At 43.6% G+C, this 22,006-nt stretch overlaps 1 protein-coding gene across 4 annotated transcripts in view; it reads right to left on the bottom strand.

Annotated features, from left to right (window-relative positions):
* Window positions 1-5,538: 5,538 nt before the first annotated feature.
* Window positions 5,539-22,006, bottom strand: part of LOC143274840 (leucine-rich repeat-containing protein 14-like) — a 36,873-nt gene continuing 20,405 nt past the window's right edge. For all 4 annotated transcript variants that reach the window (XM_076578788.1, XM_076578789.1, XM_076578790.1 and 1 more), the window contains 6 exons: window positions 19,224-19,440; window positions 15,705-15,806; window positions 14,494-14,586; window positions 14,018-14,187; window positions 10,024-10,347; window positions 5,539-7,927 (listed from right to left, as the gene is read on the bottom strand). In XM_076578788.1, coding sequence (XP_076434903.1) covers window positions 7,511-7,927; window positions 10,024-10,347; window positions 14,018-14,187; window positions 14,494-14,586; window positions 15,705-15,806; window positions 19,224-19,440 — 1,323 coding nt within the window. In that variant the 3' untranslated portion in view covers window positions 5,539-7,510. The remainder of the gene's footprint in view (window positions 7,928-10,023; window positions 10,348-14,017; window positions 14,188-14,493; window positions 14,587-15,704; window positions 15,807-19,223; window positions 19,441-22,006) is intronic.

The raw sequence follows: 22,006 nt of genomic DNA, 5'->3' as shown, positions 1-22,006 counted from the left end.
GTGTCAGTATGTCAGATAAACGTGCTAAGTTTTGTGAATAAGAAATAAGCATATAACATTAAACTGATTTTGGACACTTTGTTGGCTTCTTCGCCTATAATTAGAAGAAGAATAAATAAATAACTGATTCTTCCATATTTTCAAGCCCAATTTGGTGTCGACAGACAAGCGAATATGAATTTGTTAAAGTTCGCTTCGGACAGACACACACACACACACACACACACACACACACACATCGTGGCACACTCAGACAACCGAAAAACAAAGGTTGTTACATTATAAACTCACGTGATATGCAAACACACACGTGAAGCAACAAAAGTCCATAAGTTCACAGCCAAAGGTCAAAGATGCAGCCAATGGATACAAATTTCGCTTTGAATGCAAAGTGTTCATCTAACCCATTGAGTGCCAAAGCACGTATTACCTACGTGCATAGTAACGTCACTGATAAAGGGAAATAACTTTGGAAGGCTGAAAATCCACACGGTTTATCCAGAGTGGTATATCTCCAGACCATTTTCTCAGTTTTGGGCTTATTGTTTCGGAAAGTTGTATGACTTGAAACACCACTTTCTTCTTTTTTTTTCTCTCCAGCACTGAAGGTCATGTCAATCTTTTTATATGCATGTGAATCATGGACCCTCACAGCGGACTTAGAGAGAAGAATAAGAGCTGTAGAAATGAGGTGCTTCCGAAGACTCTTAGGCATCTCATACAAAGACCACATCACGAATGAAGAAGTCAAGAGACGCATCCGCAATGAAATCGGGCCCTATACTGACCTTCAAACACTCGCCAGACAACGAAAACTGAAGTGGTTTGGTCATGTCACACGCTCCTCTGGTCTTGCTAAAAACAATCTTACAAGGCACAGTGAGGGGAGGAAGAAGAAGAGGCAGACAAAGGAAGAGATGGGAGGACAACATTCGAGAGTGGACAGGCATGGAGCTGAGAGACACCCTGAGAGCGGCCGAGAGACGCGAGGACTGGAGAAAGGTGGTTGACAAAGCTTCAAAGGCGCCCCAAAGGATTCGGAATCTGAGGGATCGGTGACGGTGGCGACGACTGAAGGGGGCTAATCTGACACTAGCTTAGAGGCAGAGATTTGAGGTGATCACGCAGAATCCTCCGCTTCCTTCATCCAAGACCAGCAGCTTTGTGTTTGGTGCGCGTGCAGTTTCTGGCTGTGTTCATTTCTGTGTGCACACGTACAGATGCGCGCGTACAAGTACATTTCTGCTAAACGGTGGTCTTTGCGCGCGCGCACAACACACACACACACACACACACACACACACACACACACACACATACACACGCACACGCATGTACGCACACGCACACACACCCACACCCACACCCCTTACACCCATATAGATAGATAGATAGATAGACAGACAGATAGATAGATAGATATTGTTAAAGAACTCTCGAAATCAGGAGATATGAAATGACGTCTTCAGCGAATATGAATACGAACATTTGGATGATCTTAGCGATGAACCTAGGTCCCGTGTGCAGCATGTACTTAACGTATGTAAGAGAACCCACGGCAACAAAAGGGTTGTCCCTGTTGAAAGTAAAAGAAATATACTGACAGACAGAAAAAAAAGTATGTGAAAATTATGATGGCGCTGTATTGCGGCGACGCACTCTCCCGGGAAGAGCAGCAATGATTTCACACAGAGAAATCTGTTGGGACAACAATACAACACAATACAACGCAATACAATACAATACAATGCAATACAACACAATATAACCCACTGCAATACAATGCAATGTACTACAATACAATACAGTACAATACAATACAATACAGTTTCAGTTTCAGTAGCTCAAGGAGGCGTCACTGCGTTCGGACAAATCCATATACGCAACACCACATCTGCCAAGCAGATGTCTGACCAGCACCGTAACCCAACAATACAATACAACGCAAAACAATACAATACAACACAATACAACGCAATGCAATACAATTCAATACAACACAATACCATGCAATGTATTGCAATACAATACAATACAACCCAATACAATACATTACAACACAATACAATACAACGCATTACAATACAACACAATACAGTGCAATATGATACAATACAACGCAATACAATACAATACAATGCAACGCAACGCAATGCAATGCAATGGAATGCAATACAATACAATGCAAATAATTACCATCGTGCAATAACAGACTGGCTGAAGTTTATTTCTCGTTGATGTTATCAATATCGATTATGCCTTTAAACTACAGTCTGTTGATTTCTTCCACAACATAACACAGCACAACGCGACACGCTTAGCTCCACAACACAAAACACCTCACTTCACAACTCAGCTCCACAAACGACTGCACCTCACTCAGACTTAAATGGAACAATTGTGATTTCATAAACCAGCTTCCTCATTTCCGATAAATCTATTTGCTGGTTGTTGTTGTTGTTTGTAACATGAATATTAATATGTTCACTCACCGTTCACGAGAGGCTGTGGCATAATAAATAGACCCCCCGTACCCCACCATCCCACTCCCACCCACCCCACACCCCATAAAAAAAAGAAGAAGAAAAAAAAACACCAAAAAAACCCAAAACCTCAACAATGCTCCTTGTTTGCAATAATTATCTCTATATTTGTATTTCTTTTCTGTAACTCGAATGTTTCGTGATAGCCTACATATTGGTATTTTTGTTCTGTAACTCGAATGTTTCGTGATAGCCTACATATTGGTATTTCTTTTCTGTAAATGGAATGTTTGGTGATAGCCTACATATTGGTATTTCTTTTCTGTAAATCGAATGTTTGTTAATGACAGCCTGCATGTTCACTTACAGTTCATGGAGGACCGAGGCCAGATAAATAGAAACACAATTGCAATGTCTTTATATTGGTATTTCTCATCTGTAAATCGATCATTGATTAACATTTGGTAATGATAGTCTACATATTCACTTACCGTTCATGAAGGACCGACCGAGGTCAGATGAATAGAAACACAAATCGCAAAGCCATTACATTGGTATTTCTCTTCTGTAAATCGATCGAACATTTAACTTTTGGTATCGATAGTCAACATGTTCACTTACTGTTCATGAACGACCGTGGCCAGATGAATAGAAACACTTTCCCCCCACTTGCAATGGTTGTATTTGTCAAGAAAAGAAAATCATGTCGTGTAATCAAACTCCACATTAAGGTGATCAAAGTCACCAAAATACATAATCAAAATCTTCCAGAATACGTAGATCAGTTTCCATCCAAAATCAGTGAAGCAATACACAGTAAGAAACGACTTCAAGGAGTACACATAACACTGGAACAGAAACACAAACTGCAATGGAAATGTGCCTGATGCATCCAAGACAGTTGGTGTATGGCCTCTTGGATCGTCAGATCACGACTCCGTGCTCTGTGACCCACCCCAGCTGGCAATGAACTGGTGGTCCTTGTTCCGTCGACAGGAGGGAGTAGGGTAAAACAACAACAACAACAACAACAACAACAACAACATCAACAACAAAAATAGACAAGAATGGACATAACCTAATACAAGGTACATTACAGACACAACAAAATTAAGATGGTCTCAGGATAGTCCAGTCATTCCTGATGACGAAAATATCGGATTTCCTTTAACCCCCCCACACCCATCCCAAACCAAAAAAAAACAAAAAAACCCCCATCCAAACGGTTGTGGTCTTGACTTGTCTACAGACTGACATATGTGTTCTCTCTCTCTCTCTGTATGTGTGTGTGTGTGTGTGTGTGTGTGTGTGTGTGTGTGTGTGTGTGTGTGTGTGCGCGCGTGCGTGCGAACGTTCGAAAACAGTGTGTACTATGTGTGCATGCGTGTGCGTGCGTGTGTGTATGTGTGTGTGTGTTTGTGTGTGTGTGTGTGTGTGTGTTTGCGAGTGCGAGTGCGCGTGTGCGTGTGAGTGTGCGTGTGTGTGTGTGTGTGCGCGCGCGCGAGTGTGTGTGTGTATGTGTGTGTGTGAGTAAACAGTTGACTAGGCGGAAAGGAGGGGGTTGGAGTATATAATTTCTCTTTTTAATTCATATTATATTTCTATGTTATTTTTCATAGCAATAGCAGCAGTAGTGGTAGCAGTTGTAGTAGTAGTGGTGGTCGTCGTCGTAGTAGTAGTAGGAGTAGTAGTAGTAGTAGCAGCAGTGGTATAACTTCCATTTTACAGTCAGATGTGTTATTCATTGTGTTTTAAGCTCTTTGTGGCTGCTCTCTCTCTCTCTCTCTGTATATATATATATATATGTGTGTGTGTGTGTGTGTGTGTGTGTGTGTGTGTGTGTGTGTGTGTGTGTGTGTGTGTGTGTGTGTGTGAGCAGATAGTTGACTAGCCTGAAAGGATGGGGCTGGAGAAGATGATTTCACGTTTTGATTCATTAATATCATATTTCTATGTAATATTATCTTTCACAGCAGCGGCGGCAGTTGCAGTAGTAGCGGTGGTGGAAGTAGCAGTAGTAGAAGAAGAAATAGAATGTTTATTCTAATGTTATATACACATTATTATTTGTTGCTGTTGCTGTTGTTGTTGCAGCAGCAGCAGCAGCGGTAGTAGTAGAGGTGGTGGTGATGGTGGTGGTGGAAGTATCTCTCCCCCTCTCTCTCTCTCTCTCTCTCTCTCTCTCTCTATATATATATATATATATATATATATATATAGAGAGAGAGAGAGAGAGAGAGAGATGATGATGATGATGATGATGATCTGTATACCGTTTATAACTGACACGTCGTTAGTGATCAAAGTCCAACAGAAAATATACTGTGAGTTTTCGCCAAACTGTATAGATAGATAGATAGATAGATAGACAGATAAATAGATGGAGAGACAGATAGATAGATAGATGGATGGATGCGCTATCTAGTGGCCACACATTTGTTCCCCTTTGCAAACAAGGTTCTTTTATTCCAAACTCCAGATTTTCACAATACAAATCAAGTACATCCACAATATAGTCACTTTTACAGATGGATCACAGAACACCACGGTTTTTTTTTATGATCAGATAAACAGACTGATAAATCATCCAAAGGATCAATCAATCAGATAGATAAATCAATCAAAAGATCAGTCGATCTATCTAGACAGGCCGATAAATCGATCAGTGGATCAGTCGATCAGATAGACCGACGAATCATTCAATCGATCAATCAATTATTCAATCAGTCAGTCGACGTTTACATTTTGTTACATGTAAGCTGTGGGTTAGAATATAGTTTCGCATTGTCTGCCACACACACACACACACACACACACACACACACACACACACACTTTCAAAATAGCGTGTAATGCTATCATTGTTAACCATCTGCTACACGCATTATGTTAAGTGGCATTATCAGCAAAACTACAGCGCAGTTTTGTTAATTACAAAAAAAAAAAAAAAAGGATCATTCTACCTTCGGAACACACTGTAAAACTAAATAAATTACATAGCACGCACTTTGTACACTATCATCAGAATAAGTAGGTGTGGACGTATGCAACACACACACACACACACACACACACACACACACACACACACACACACACACACACACGCATAGGGAGAGAGAAGGGCACAGAAAGATATATATATATAAAAAAGAGGGGTGATGAATGGAAACAGCAATAACATAAACAAGATCATACAACGAAATCATTTTTAAAGCTCACGCAAAACAAAAACAAACAAAGAAAACCAACCCAACAACACACCCACTGCCGGTACACCATTATCATTACCAGCATCACGATGTCCAATTCAACCATCAACATCACCAGCATCATCATCATCATCATCATCACCATCATCTTTAACATCATCACAGGCTGAGCAATTAAAACGTCATGAAACATTAGATCCCAAGGTATGTACGCCGTAAACGAATCAAAGCAATGAGTGAAGGGTCTACTTGAAAAACGCACGCTGATGTTAGAAACACACAAGTGATATAACATTCTAAAACAATAATGTCATGACGGGACAAGCTCTATGGTGTCTCACGACAAAGTTTGACAGCTCAGTTTCTGAATAACATGACTGACTTAAGCGAACTGAACCCACATTTGCCGTTGGCCGGACAGTTATTATCAATGTTTTCTCCAGTCAATGGGAAATCGTTTACAGCTTAGTCTTTTGTGAAGGACTATGACTCTCAAACTAGGAGGCAATATTGCACTGGCTCTTAGTGCTGCAGCCTTGTGGGCTAGTTGGCCTTTGTGAACCATCCCAACGCCGACTGTCCTAAAACCCTCTTGGCCGAGAGAGTGGGGCAAGACACTCTCCACTATAATCAAATTCTAGCCCAAATAGTCAAACAGCAGTTGCCTCCTCTGCTGTTCTGATGGTCATAGTCGGACACGACTGACTATCATACATACATACATATATATATATATATATATATATATATATATATATATATATATATTTACTTACCTATATGCATGAGCCGTGATTACTACCGTAAACTTATACCCTTATATTCATTTCCAGATGCAAACTGATATCAAGCCTGTCATTTCCAACTGTATTGTGTTTGTTTGTTTGGTACTCAGTTTGTAGAGTTGGAACCAGAATTTTTGTATTCACACGAAAAAAGTTATTTCCACTCTGAAATGCCTGAATACCTCTGCAATCAAATTAATCGGAAAACAAGCCCAGAGTCAGAATCCTCATTCATTTTCCTTCACAAAACATGTACTGGTCATTCTGTATCTCTCGTACATTTTTTTTTTTTTTTTTTTTTTTTTTTTGTGTGTGTGTGTGTGTGTGTGTGTGTGTGTCCGTTCATTTCTTCTGTGTGTACGCGCGCGCAGATGTTCGCCTTTTTTTTATTCTCAAAATCCCCAGGCAAGAAAAAGAGAACTTATTTGCTGACAATGAACGGATCACTATCATCAATAACTACACTACGGACAGAAAAGCTACATGGAGATTAAAAAAAAAAACTCTCTGTCTCCTCACACCTTAGAAGATTATTTCAACATTGCATTGCATCATATTGTTTTGTTTTGTTTTGTTTTATTTAGCTTTGTTTTACTTTTTGTTACGACAGATTTCTCTGTGTGAAATTCAGGTAGCTCTCCCCAAGGAGAGCACGCCGACATAACGCAAAGCGGTTGATTTTTTTTTTGATTTTTTTTTTTTTTATTCGCTTCCCTATCAAAATGTTGGTGTGTTATTTTTTCTACATAACTGAGCCAGCAACAACAACACTTTTGTTGTCGTGAGGTCTTTCACGTGCGCTATGTGCATGCTAGCAGCACACGAGACCTCGGTTTTTTTCATCTTCTCATCCGAAAGACTAGCACCCAGGCCACCACTCACGATCTAGTGGAAGAGGGCGGGCGGGTGGTGGGTACCAGACCAAATCCAGGTTCGAATACATAAGATCCGAACCCGTGGACGCTCGCTTCCTAGTCGAGGAGCGCGTTTACCCACTGCACTCAGTGCCACCCACCACTGCACGTGATGCTCACTCCAGCTGGATGTCCGAGCGCCCCACGTCAGACAGCAGCTCGCAGCACAGCAGCCCGATACTCGCGCGGTTCGCGGCGCGCTGCGAGATCTGCCTGCCCGGAAACGCGTAGGTTTCTGGGAAGACGACACAGCGCTGCAGAACCGGAAGTCGCGAGCAGCTCTCGATAATGGCGCTGAGCTGAGCGGGGAGGGGCGGGGTGAAGGACTGGAGGGCGAGGACCTTGAGCAGTTTGCATTCCTGACACGCCTGGGCGACTTCTTGGAGGTCTGCCGGAGGGATGGAGGTGTAGGAGAGGGAGAGGCAGACGATGCTGGAGGAGACTTTGTGCAGCAGTTCCTTCACGAGGGTCGTCATGCCCTGGAGGTTGTTCCGGCTCAGGTTTACCTCCTGGAGTTGTGAGACTCCAGGCCACTGGAAATCATCAGATGGACAAGGTGTTTAAAACGTTCAGGGAGAAAGAAGAGGTAGGCATATTTATGTTTGTGTGTGTGTGTGTGTGTGTGTGTGTGTGTGTGTGTGTGTAGGGTGCCGGGGGGGGGGGGGGGGGGATGGAGGGGAGGGAGGGTGATGGTGTGTTTATACATCTGGTTGGTCCGTCTCAGGTTTAGCTCCCGGAGTTGGGACGCTGCGGGCCACTGGAAATGATCGGATGGACAAGGTGTTTAAAGGGTTCAGGAGAAAACAAGAGGTAGGTACGTGTGTGTGGGCGTGGGGGTAGAGGTGAGGTATATCTGTTCTGGCTCAGGTTCACCTCCTGGAGTTGGGACACTCCAGGCCACTGCACGTCATCGGGAGGACAAGGTGTTCAAAGTGTTGAGGAAGAAAGAGGAGGTAGGCATATATATATATATATATATATATATAATTTATGTGTGTGTGTGTGTGTGTGTGTGTGTGTGGAGAGAGGGGGGGGAGTGATGGTGTGTTTTTACATCTAGTTGTTCCGTCTGAAGTTCAGCTCCTGGAGTTGCGGCACTGCAGGCCTCTGAAAAATCATTACGAGGACAAGGTGTTCAGGAAGAAAGAAGAGGTAGGTGTATATGTGGAGGGCTAGGTGGGAGGGGAGGGCGGATGGGTGGTTGGGATGATGGTGTGTTTGTACATCAGGTATCTACGTTTCAGGTTCAGTTCTGGCGTTGATAAACTGCAGGTCATTCACATCATCAGAAAGACAGGGTTTACAAAAACAAAAAAAAAAAAAGTGTTCAGGGAGAAAGATGATGATGGTGTATATATCTGGAAGGAAGGGGGCAGGGAAGGGTGGATGGGTGGTGGAGGTGATGGTGTGTCTACACATCAGGTTGTTCCGGTTCGGGTTCACCTCCTGGGATTGTGACACTGCAGGCCAACTGAAAAACATCAGGAGGAAGAGGCGTTTAATTCACTCAGTACGGTCAGTCCTCTCTTCTCCTCTACACAGACCCCTCGGATGTCCAGTGGGTGTCTGAATGACCCAACCTTTAGCTTCCGTCGTCAGAACTGTGGTATTCTTTGTCAACATTCACCTCTTCAGTATAAGAGCCTTCCGCTTGCAATATTTTGATGATGGTAATTGGCATGAAACGCTGTTAACGTCGTCTCTTTCGCCGTTCGTATGGAGAGAGTTAAGGCCTTTCATGAGGAAAGATGAGGTGGGTATGTGTGGTGGGTGGAGGGAGGTATGGGAGTGAGGGTAAATGAGAGGTAGAGGTGAGGTTCCTTTGGTTGTTCCTGGGTCAGTTTCAGCTCTTGGATTTGCGAGACGACAGGCCGCTGCACGTCCAAAGAGGAAAAGTGTAAAGGGGAGGAAATGCTTGTGTGTGTGTGCATGCGCGCGCGCGCGTGCGTGTGTGTGTATGTGTGTGGATGGGTGGTGCGGGTAAAGGTGTAGGTGGGTTGGGGGAGGACAATTCTTGGAGTTGCGAGACGGTGATCCATTGGACAAGTCTATCTATCTTCAGGACAAAGGGGGGGGGGGGGGGACGAGGTAAACGGTGAGTGGAGGGCCGGGAAAGCGGCTTGGGGGTGATGGATTTGCGAACGGATCTAGGGTCACACCAGAACAGTTACATCAGTATAACGGGTTGAAACACACACACACACACACACACACACAAAAATCACATTTCACTTATGCATGCATCACAATAAAGTAAATGAAAAATGTTTGAAGCGCTATCTTGAGTTCCACACAACTGAAAGCGTAGCATCCATGGAATGCCTTAGCAAGGTACTAGTCTGTCCATTGAATGTGAACTCAAGAACGAACTGTCTTTTGCAGAGCTCGAGACAGCCAGATACTAGTCCGTTCATTATGTGTGAACTCAAGAATGAACTCTCTGTTGCAGAGCTTGAGAAGGAGGCAATTTACACACGCACACACACACACACACAAATCAACGCACATTTTATGAATGAACTGCGAATAGCACCCCTTTTGGGCGAGATGTTCTAGCAGGCAACTACCAGCACTGACACTGAACTGACACTCGTTAAGTGACCTGACCGTACCCAGCCAAGTATCTCACCTCAAGCAGATGCTGAACGTCCGTCTGAGTCAGCCGGCAGTCCCTCAGACTGAGGTACGTGACCCCCTGCCCAAGGCCTTTCAGCAGCTGCCCCAGGCTGTCCCTCAGGGTGCACGAGGACAGGTTCACCCTGCGGAGGTTCCGCAGATTCTGCAGCGTCTCGCTGAGCTTGTGGGCGGCCTCCTCCAGGAGGTTGACGTGGATGGTGTTGGGCAAGCTGAGCGCCTTCAGAGCTGTGAGCTGCGGCAGGGTGGAGTTGAAGTCCTGCCAGCGGCTGGATATCTTGCACAGGTCCGGGTCTTCCATCTCCAGGTGGGTAATGTGCTGTGCAACAGGCGGCGGTTATCACGTGCATGTTGTCATTGTTTGACCCAATATACAGTAACATTGTCGTGTCTTATCACGTGTGTACTGTTCTAGTTAGCCTCGATACACTGCAATCTTGTCATGTCTTATTGCGTGTGTAATGTCCCAGTTAGTCTCAGTACAGTGTAACATTGCCATGTATTATCGTGTGTGTGTGCTGTACTGGTTAGCCTCAGTCCTGTGTAATTTTGTCATGTGGTATTGCGTGTATACTGTCCTAGTTAGTCTCAGTACAGTGTAGCATTGTCATGTATTATCATGTGTATACTGTTCCAGTTAGTCTCAGTACAGTGTAACATTGTCATGTATTATCATGTGTATGCTGTCCTGTCCTAGTTAGTCTCAGTACAGCTTAGCATTGTCATGTATTATCGTGTGTATGCTGTCATGTCCCAGTTAGTACAGTGTAACATTGTCATGTATTATCGTGTGTATGCTGTCATGTCCCAGTTACTACAGTGTAACATTGTCATGTATTATCGTGTGTATGCTGTCATGTCCCAGTTACTACAGTGTAACATTGTCATGTATTATCGTGTGTATGCTGTCATGTCCCAGTTAGTACAGTGTAACATTGTCATGTATTATCGTGTGTATGCTGTCATGTCCCAGTTAGTACAGTGTAACATTGTCATGTATTATCGTGTGTATGCTGTCATGTCCCAGTTACTACAGTGTAACATTGTCATGTATTATCGTGTGTATGCTGTCATGTCCCAGTTACTACAGTGTAACATTGTCATGTATTATCGTGTGTATGCTGTCATGTCCCAGTTACTACAGTGTAACATTGTCATGTATTATCGTGTGTATGCTGTCATGTCCCAGTTACTACAGTGTAACATTGTCATGTATTATCGTGTGTATGCTGTCATGTCCCAGTTACTACAGTGTAACATTGTCATGTATTATCGTGTGTATGCTGTCATGTCCCAGTTACTACAGTGTAACATTGTCATGTATTATCGTGTGTGCTGTCTTAGTTAGACTCGACACAGCGTGATCCTGTCATGTCTTAACACATGTGTGAGACTCAGTCCAATGTAACATTATCATACCTTATCGTGTGTGTGCTGTACTGGTTAGCCCCAGTCCTGTGTAATTTTGTCATGTGTTATTGCGTGCATACTGTCCTAGTTAGTCTCAGTACAGTGTAGCATTGCCATGTCTTATCTCGTGTATACTGTCCTAGTTAGTCTCAGTATGGTGTAGCATTGCCATGTATTATCGTATGTGTGATGTCCTAGTTAGCCTCAATACAGTGTAACCTTGTCATGTCTTATTGTGTGTGTGCTGTCTTAGTATACCATTGTCATGTATCATCGTGTGTGTGCTGTACTGGTTAACCTCAATACAATGTAGCATTGCCATATCTTATCTCCTGTATACTGTCCTAGTTAGTCTCAGTATAGTTTACCATTGTCATGTATTATGGTGTGTGTGCTTAGTTAGCCTCAGCCCTGTGTAATTTTGTCATGTGATATTGCGTGTATACTGTCCTAGTTAGTTTCAGTACAGTGTAACATTGTGTGTGTGCTGTGTTAGTTAGACTCGACACAGCGTGATCCTGTCATATCTTAACGCATGTGTGAGACTCTGTCGTTTCGTTTATTTATTTATAGTCTGTTCATCTAAGATGATGATATTAGACTGAAAATAAATGACATTATTATTATTATTATTATTATTTGGATTATTATCATTCCTATCATATTGATGATTGTTAGTATTAATTAGAAATCGACATTTCTGTATATTCGAATGAAAAAGGGGGGCGGTTGAGGTGGGGGAGAGGGGGGGGGGGAGGGGGGAGGGGACTAAGAAAGGAAGAGAGACAGACAGACAGACAGACAGACAGAACAGAATGTGGAAAAGATAGAGTACAAAATGTAAAATGGAGAGGGTGAGTGTCAGTGATTGGAGAAAGAAAAAACATAATATTGGAAGGGGGTGTGTGAGAGGCGGGACGGGGGAAATGGGATTAGGACCAAAAAAAAAAAGAAAAAAAAAAAAAGAAAAAAGAAAGAAAATCAAATATTGTATGCCCTACTTCTGTAGATTATTTTTTTTAAAAGAGGTTCATGTGGGGGCCTACAATAAACAACCAAATGGACTAGCTAACTTTAATAAAGGACAGTTTGAAATATATAACTTTTTTTCCAAAAATTGTTAACTTTTGAAACTGGTAACACGTGTTCCGTACTTTCTGGAGGCTGTAACATTATCATCTCTTATTGCGTGTGTGCTGTGCTGGTTAGCCTCAGTCCTGTGTAATTTTGTCATGTGTTATTGCGTGTATACTGTCCTAGTTAGCTTCAGTACATTGTAGTATTGCCATGTCTTATCTCGTGTATACTGTCCTAGTTAGTCTCAGTATAGTGTAACATTGTCATGTATTATCTCGTGTATGCTGTCCTAGTTAGTCTCAGTGCAGTGTAGCATTGTCATGTATTATCGTGTGTGTGCTGTCCTAGTTAGCCTCAGTACAGTGTAACATTGTCATGTATTATCGTGTGTGTGCTGTCCTAGTTAGCCTCAGTACAGTGTAACATTGTCATGTATTATCAACACACTACAACACACTACATTTTTAACAAACAAATCGTTCTATGTGTGAGGGGAAAAGCATGGTGTATGCTTGCTGACATGAAGCTAGGTCCCTGTCACCTGACACCTGTCACCTGACACCTGTCACCTGTCACCTGTCACCTGACACCTATCACCTGACACCTGTCACCCGTCACCTGACACCTGTCACCGGATACCTGACACCTGTCACATGACACCTGTCACCCATCACCTTACACCTGTCACCGGACAGGACAGTGATGGCCTAGAGGTAACGCCACCTAGGAAACGAGAGAATCTGAGTGCGCAAGTTCGAATCACGGCTCAGCCGCCGATATTTTCTCCCCCTCCACTAGACCTTGAGTGGTGGTCTGGACGCTAGTCATTCGGATGAGACGATAAACCGAGGTCCCGTGTGCAGCATGCACTTAGCGCACGTAAAAGAACCTACGGCAACAAAAGGGTTGTTCCTGGCAAAATTCTGTAGAAAAATCCACTTCGATAGGAAAAGCAAATAAAACCGCACGCAGGAAAAAATACAAAAAATGGGTGGCGCTGTAGTGTAGCGACGTGCTCTCCCTGGGGAGAGCAGCCCGAATTTCACACAGAGAAATCTGTCGTGATAAAAAGAAATACAAATACAAATACAAATACCTGTCACCTGACACCTGTCATCGGATACCTGTCACCTGACACCTGTCACCGGATACCTGACACCTGTCATCGGATACCTGTCACCGGATACCTGACACCTGTCATCGGATACCTGTCACCTGTCACCTGACACCTGTCATCGGATACCTGACACCTGTTGCCTGTCACCCGTCACCTGACACCTGTCACCTGTTACCTGTCACCAGATACCTGTCACCTGTCACATGACACCTGTCACCAGATACCTGTCACCTGTCACATGACACCTGTCACCCGTCACCTGACACCTGTCACCCGTCATCTGACACCTGTCACCGGATACCTGTCACCTGACACCTGTCACCTGACACCTGTCACCTGACACCTGTCACCGGATACCCGTCACCTGACACCTGTCACCACAAACCTCAGGCTGCAGGACGGTCTGCAGAACGTTGACAGGAATGGCGAACTCCGTGGCCGGATCCAACCACACACGGGAACACCGGAAGCTGAAGGGCGTCTTGAACTGCAGGGCTAAGCCAATGGCCACGTCGTCCTGACTCACCCGACAGTCCAGCTCCACTGTGATTGGTGCTGGGTACACGTCAATCAAAAAGGGGTGTGAAGCTTCTGGATAATTCAATCCCTCAATGAACAGAACACGTAATTATTCATATTGTGAGGAAGGAAAAAAAAAACACAGAGAAGAATGTGAAACAGCTGTTACGGATAAACATAGCAGTGGAATGCAAACAAAGGTCACATATGATCATACAGTCTGGGTGGCCAATGGCGACGACGGAAGTGAGGGAAAGGGAGAACAGAGAACTCTGTTGGGGCAAAAACAATACAAAGACAAAGACGAAGACAGACAGGAAGAGAGAAGCAAGTCCAACCTACGCAGGTCATGGCCGTGTTTGACGTAGCGGTCTACGCTGGCGTAGATACAGTTGATGCGGTTGAGGTAGCGCTCCACATCTTCTTGGCTGATGCCTGCAATGCACACACACACACACACACACACACACACACACACACACACACACACACACACACAGGTACAAGTGGAGAACAAGTCAATGATTTGTCACCAACCAAACAAAATCAATATATATATATATATATATATATATATATATATATAACGAGTCAGCCAGTCACATTAATCAGTCTATGGAATCCTTCATAAATTTTTTATATATATATATAAACAAAACAAAAAAAACTATGGTCAATCTTCTTATCCAAAAGAAAAGACTTGTGTATTGTCACTAAAATTGTAATGTAAAGGTAGGCTGGCTGACTTGGCAGGATAGTTGGTGGTGCAGTAACTTGTCCGTCAAGACTCTTTTCTTTTCTTTTTTCTTTTTTCTTTTTTTCCAAGGACGATCCAAGATACAGTTGGCGGGGATACTTAGCATGGCAGTTTCTTATCTGGTAAGGATTTAATATTGTATTTATTATTGCTTCGTTTTCCAAGGACCACCAAAAACACATACCTACATTCCTTGAGCAAGTCATTCTCAGGACGCTCTGTTTCTGACTGTGTACAGTTCCTGTCACTTCGAGCCCACACAATCCCCAGTTCCTTCACCACGTCACGTACCAATCCCCCCCCCCCCCACCCCCACCCCCCTCAGAAAAGGAGCGTTGTATATAAAATGGAGTGTTGGTCTAGTGGGTAACGCGTCCGCCTAATATTCGATAACACCTCAGCGAACTGGATCGAATTCCACAATTCGCCAGTACTCTCCCCTCCCCCCAAGCCCCCTTCCACTAAATCCTAAGTGGTGATCTGAACGCTAGTCATTCGGATGAGACAATAAACTTGAGTTCCCGTGTGTGCAGCATGCACGTAAAAGAATTCACGGCAACAAAAAGGGTTTGTCCCTGGCAACATTCTGTTGAACAATCCAGTGTGATAGTAAAAACAAACACTTGCAGGTAGAAAAAGAAAAAAAAAAAAAGTGGCGCTGTACTATGGCACACACACACAGAGAAAGTAACCTTCTTGTGGCAAAAGAGTAACACAACACAATCTGCAATACACTACAACTGACGTCATAGCGACGTAAGAGAGTGATGACGTAAGAGAGTGATGACGTACATACCAATCTCCTGATTTAAGAGGCCGTGGATGAATTCAGGATCTCTGTGGTCCGGTTTTATCCACAGGATGGGTAGTCTCAACAGCTCCCGACAGAGTTTACGATCTGTCCAACAGTTCAAAGGTCCAATCAGGGATATTATCAACCGATCAGTTATCACGTACCCCCGAAAACGAAGAATGGCTGCCAGTATGGCGGGGTAAAAACGGTCATGCACGTAAAAAGCCCACTCGTGTACATACATAGCCTACGAGTGAACGTGGAAGTTGCAGCACACAAACGAAGAAGAAGAAGAAGTTGTTACATGTATTCAAGCATGCAATGCGTACGTTCTATCAATTCATTGCATAGAAGTCTTTGTACTTTTTGTCTCTCCATCTACGCTGACCAAAAGCACACACGCGCAAGCACGCACCCGAACGCACTCGCGCGTTATTCAAAGTACTATCCAGTAAATATAACAACACAAGCAGTATAATTATTATGTCAATCATGAGTCTCAGCCTAAAACCAGTTTTGTGGTGGTGGTGGTGGTGGTGGTGGTGTGTGTGTGTGTGTGTGTGTGTGTGTGTGTGGTCTCCTCTCTCTGTCTCTGTCAGCCTGTCTCCTGCATCCCTCTCTCTACCTCTTTCTCTCCACCTCTCTCTGTCTGTCTGTCTCTCTCTCTCTCTCTTTCCTTTCTTCTTATCTCTCAATCTCGTCTCTGTCTGTCTGTCTGTCTCTGTCTCTCTCTGTCTCTCTCTCTCTCTTCCCCTTTCTCTCACTCTCGTCTCTGTCTGTCTGTCTCTCTCTCCCTCCCTCTCTTTCTCTCTCTCTCTCTTTCTCTCTCTCTCTCTCCCACCCTCCCTCTCTCTCTCTGAGTTCAGACGCCCCCCCCCCTTCCCCCTCCTGGCTCTACATCAAAGACTCCCCCACTGAGGTGCCCAGCCGTTATTCGTTATCTGTTCGTTAGTAACCATGTCCTGCCTCCTTCCCTATCCCCTGGCACTTAACTTACCATTTCCGCCTCTGTGTGTGTGTGTGTGTGTGTGTGTGTGTGTGTACTACTACTAGTATTTATATAGCGCTGGATCTTGTGCAGAGACAAATCTAAGCGTTTTCACACCAGTCACTCACACGCAAGTGTGTGTGTGTTCGTGTGTGTGTGTGTGTGTGTGTGTGTGTTGAGAAAAGGGGAGATTTTTTTTAAATGTTTTGTTATTATGATAATTATTATTAGTGGCGGTGGTGTTATCATTATTGTTGTTGTTGTCGTCGTTGTTGTCATGATCGTCATGAAGATAGTAGCAGTCGTAGTAGTCAATCGTAGTGGTAGTTGTAGTACGACTGCTACTAGTAGCACTGGTACAAGTATGATACTAATAATAATGAGTAGAAGAGGTAGTGGTAGTAGTAGTAGTAGAAGTAGCATTGTAATGATTGCTATTAGCACCATCATTATCATCTTTTTTTTTTCTTCTTTTTTTTTAAACATATGTGAATGAAATGAGTGCCCATAATGCCAGTCATGCGAATTCACACCTTGACCATTGTGATCACTCATGTTGTACACACACACACACGTGGTAATCTCCCTTGGGTCTCTACGGATCGCTTGGTATTAGGCACACAAAAAAACCCAGCTATTCATCGGGCTACGATTGATAAACATTTTCTAACTGTGCGTTTCTCTTTCCATTCATTTTCTTGATTCTACTGGGCACTACTACACTCTGTAACTTATTAACTCTTTCCATACGAACGACGAAAGAGACAACGTTAACAGCGTTTCACCCCAATTATCATCATCAAAATATTGCAAGCGGAAGGCTCTTATACTGAAGAGGTGAATGTTGACAAAGAATACGACAGTTCTGACGACGGAAGCTAAAGGTTGGGTCATTCAGACACCCACTGGACATCCGAGGGGTCTGTGTAGAGGAGAAGAGAGGACTGGCCGTACTGAGTGAGTTAAAAAAATTTCTGTGTCGAGCGTTTCAGTCGCAAAAGGGTGAAATCATTCGATCCAGTCTTGTGGAAATCCATGCTTCAGCAAGGAATGAAGGCGGGGAGCACTTTCAGTTTCAGTTTCAGTTTCAGTTTCTCCAGGAGGCGTCACTTTTGTTCGGACAAACCCATATACGCTACACCACACCTGCTAAGAAGATGCTCGACCAGCATCATAACCCAACGCGCTTAGTCAGGTCTCGAGTGTATGCACATATATATATTATATATATATATATATATATATATATATATATATATATATACACATATACATATACATACATATATATATATATATATATATATATATATATATATATACCGCACGCAGGAAAAAAATACAAAAAAATGGGTGGCGCTGTAGTGTAGCGACGTGCTCTCCCTGGGGAGAGCAGCCCGAATTTCACACAGAGAAATCTGTCGTGATAAAAAGAAATACAAATACAAATATGTGTGTGTGTGTGTGTGTGTGTGTGTGTGTGTGTGTGTGTGTGTGTGTACCTATCAGAGTGGATTTTTTTCTACATTTTTTTTTTTTTTTTTTTTTTTGCAAGAGGACAGCAGTCTCTTTGCCATGGGTTCTTTGAAAATTTTCAGTGCGCCACGTGCGTGCTGCACACAGTACCTCGGTTCTTCGCTTCGTCCAAATGACTATAATTATACTCAACTTGATTTTCAAGTCAAACTTGGGAGAAAGAGCAAGAGTGGGAGAGTGGGATTCGAACCCAGACCCTCACGCACTGACTCGCGTCTTAACCATTCTGCCACCTTCCTCAACGGGAGCGTAAACCTTTGGAACTGATTATCAAGTTGGAAAATACAATTAAAAGATAAAAAAAATTTTAAAAAAGAGAGAAAAAAAAAGTTTGTATGCTGTTCAGATTTAGCATTCCTGCACAATGGTTCAACCCTGAACTGTACTTCAGAATGGTTATATTATGTGTGTGTAATGATGCATGCGTATTTGTGTGGATTATCGTTCTCTATGCATTTCTCTCCTTTTCTCCTCTTCTATGTTTGTACCTTTCTACATGTCAAGTCTCTTTGTGTGTGTGTGTGTGTGTGTGTGTGTGTGTGTGTGTGTGTGTGTGTGTGTTTTATACGCATGCGCCTGCGTACCCGTGCTCATGATTATATGTAGATGAGTGCGTGCTCACATGCGCTTGTGTATTTCCAAGAGAGAGATAGAGAGAGAGAGAGAGTTTCAAGTCTAAGTTGCTTCACTTAGAATGATACCGTACAAAGATCACACCCACCCACAAATACCCCCCTCCCACACCCACTTTGCACCCCCACACACACACCCACCACACACACACACACACTCAAATCCACACACCCCACCACCATCTCTGCAGACACTCCCCTTCCACACCAACACTGCTGAGACAGACACACACACACACACACACACACACACACACACACACACACACACACACACACACATTCCACTCCCACCACACACTCACCCACCCCCTCCCCCAACTCCCCCACCCTCACCCCACCCCCCACACAAACACAAACACCCACCGTTCCAGAAGCCAGCGAAGCTGACGAACCGAAGCTTGGATGCTGGCTGGATGTTGAGGAGGCCGGCCATGAAGGCGTCGCACAGGGACATACCCCCGGAGAGCGCCGTGTCGAAGGGCTCCGTCAGCTGTTGGAACCGCTCCAGGTCCTCCAGGGGCAGGAGCTCGTGCACTTTGAGCTCGGCACGCGGCCACGTGGACACGAGGAATGACACGGTCTGGAGGAAAAGGATTGACTGATTGATTGATTGATTGATATGTATACTTATACAGCGCCTATCCTCGGTCGGAGACCAAGCTCTGAGCGCTTTACAAACACGGGGTCATTTGCACAACAAGCTGCCTACCTGGGTAGAGCCGACTGACGGCTGCCACTTGGCGCTCATCATTCGTTTCCTGTGTCATTCAATCAGATTTCAAGCACGCACACATACACACTCAGACAGACATGTATCGTTTTACGTGTATGACCGTTTTGTTTATTTACCCTGCCGTGTAGACAGCCATACTCCGTTTTCGGGGGTGTGCATGCTGGGTATATTCTTGTTTCCATTACCCACCGAATGTTAACATGGATTACAGGACCTTTAACGAGCATGTTTGATCTTCTGCGTGCGTATACACACGAAAGGAGTTCAGGCGCTTGCAGGTCTGCACATATCTTGACCAAGGAGATCGTAAAAATCTCCACCCTTTACCCATTAGGCGCCGTCACCGATATTCGAACCCGGGACCCTCAGACTGAAAGTCCAACGCTTCAACCATTCGGTTATTGCGCTATTGGAGGAGGGGGTGACATGGATTTACAAGGATTGGAGAAGGGGGTGACATGGATTTACAAGGATTGGAGGAGGGGGTGACGTGGATTTAAAAGGATTGGAGAAGGGAGTGACATGGATTTAAAAGGATTGGAGAAGGGAGTGACGTGGATTTAAAAGGATTTGAGAAGGGGGTGACGTGGATTTAAAAGGATTTGAGAAGGGGGTGACGTGGATTCCATCGCTTTAACGTCTCGGCTATTGCGCCCATGTGGGCGTGAGTTTCAGTTTCAGTTGTTTTTTGGGTTGTTGTTTTCAGTTTCAGTTTCTCAGTGAGGCCTCACTGCGTTCGTGGAAATCCATATGCGCTACATCATATCTGCAAAGCAGATACCTGACCAGCAGATTTACCCGACGTGCTTAGTTATGGCCTCGAGTGCATGCATATATATATATTTGTGTACCTATCAGAGGGAATTTCTTCTACAGAATTTTGCCAGATCACTGGTGAAAACTGATCAGAAACTCATTCCCAAGAAAGCAAGGCAACGCCCCACTTCTTTATAATTTTGCTCAAATTCACTCGACATATTTCCGCTGCCAGAAGATAGGTTGGTCATAGACTGAATACTGACCTGGACGAAAAGTGTTTAATTTAGCAAGTATTCTTACAAACGTCTGAATGAATCAATACCTGCTCGATGCAACAAATTGAACTAGAAACCTGTAAACTCCCAAAGTCGTCCTTAACGTTTTGGTAAGACTGTATTACCTGATTTTCAGAAACCTTTAATGTTCCTAAGTGGTCCTTACATTTTTGTGAAGGCTGTATTGCCTGATTTTTTTTCTCTCCACAAACCTTTAACTTTCCCAAGTGGTCCTTACATTTTTGTGAAGGCTGTATTGCCTGATTTTTTCCCCCCAGAAACCTTTAACGTTCCCAAGTGGTCTTTACATTTTTGTGAAGGCTGTATTGCCTGATTTTTTTTCCAGAAACTTTTAACTTTTCCAGGTTGTCCTTACATTTTTGTGAAGGCTGTATCATTTGATCTTTCTATGACCTGTAACGTTCCCAAGTGGTCCTTACATTTTTGTGAAGACTGTATTACCTGATTTTTCCCCCCAGAAACCTGTAAAGTTTCAAAGTGGTCGTTATTTTTTTGTGAAGGCTGTATTATTTTACCTTTCTATACACCTGTAACGTTCCCAAGTGGTCCTTACATTTTTGTGAAGACTGTATTACCTTTTTTTTTGTTTCAGAAACATGTAAAGTTTCAAAGTGGTCCTTATTTTTTTGTGAAGGCTGTATTATTTTACCTTTCTATACACCTGTAACGTTCCCAAGTGGTCCTTACATTTTTGTGAAGGCTGTATTGCCTGATTTTTTTTTCCCAGAAACCTTTAACGTTCCCAAGTAGTCCTTACATTTTTGTGAAGGCTGTATTACGCGATTTTTCTATACATCTGTAACGTTCCCAAGTGGTCCTTACATTTTTGTGAAGGCTGTATTGCCTGATTTTGTTTCTAGAAACCTTTAACGTTCTCAAGTGGTCCTTACATTTTGGTGAAGGCTGTATTACCTGATTTTTCCAGACCACTGTTAAGTTCCCAGGTCATCCTTAACGCTTTGGTGAAGCGCATATTACCTGAGTTTTCCAGAAAACAAGTTCCCAAGTGTTCCTTAACTTTTTTTTGTGAAGGTTGTATTACCTGATTCTTTTTCCATACCTGTAAAGTTCCCAAGTGGTCTCTAACTTTTCGGTGAAGCGCGTATCAACAATCATCTACCCAAAGATATAGTCATCAGCCCCAACCACGTGTAATATGCAGCTTTTGTTCAAACGTGTGTGTGTGTGTGTGTGTGTGTGTGTGTGTGAGAGAGAGAGAGAGAGAGAGAGAGAGAGAGAGAGTTTGTGTGTGTGTGTGTGTGTGTGTGTGTGTGTGCGTGCGTGCGTGCATGTGTGCATGTGTGTGTGTGTGTGTGTGTGTGTGTGTGTGTGTGTGTGTGTGTGCATGTGTGTGTGTG

The sequence above is a fragment of the Babylonia areolata genome, chromosome 29, assembly GCF_041734735.1.
Source record: "Babylonia areolata isolate BAREFJ2019XMU chromosome 29, ASM4173473v1, whole genome shotgun sequence".
Classification (NCBI taxonomy): Eukaryota; Metazoa; Mollusca; class Gastropoda; order Neogastropoda; family Buccinidae; genus Babylonia; species Babylonia areolata.
The sequence above is the reverse complement of the archived record's forward strand: the minus strand, read 5'-3'. Positions and strand labels throughout refer to the sequence as shown.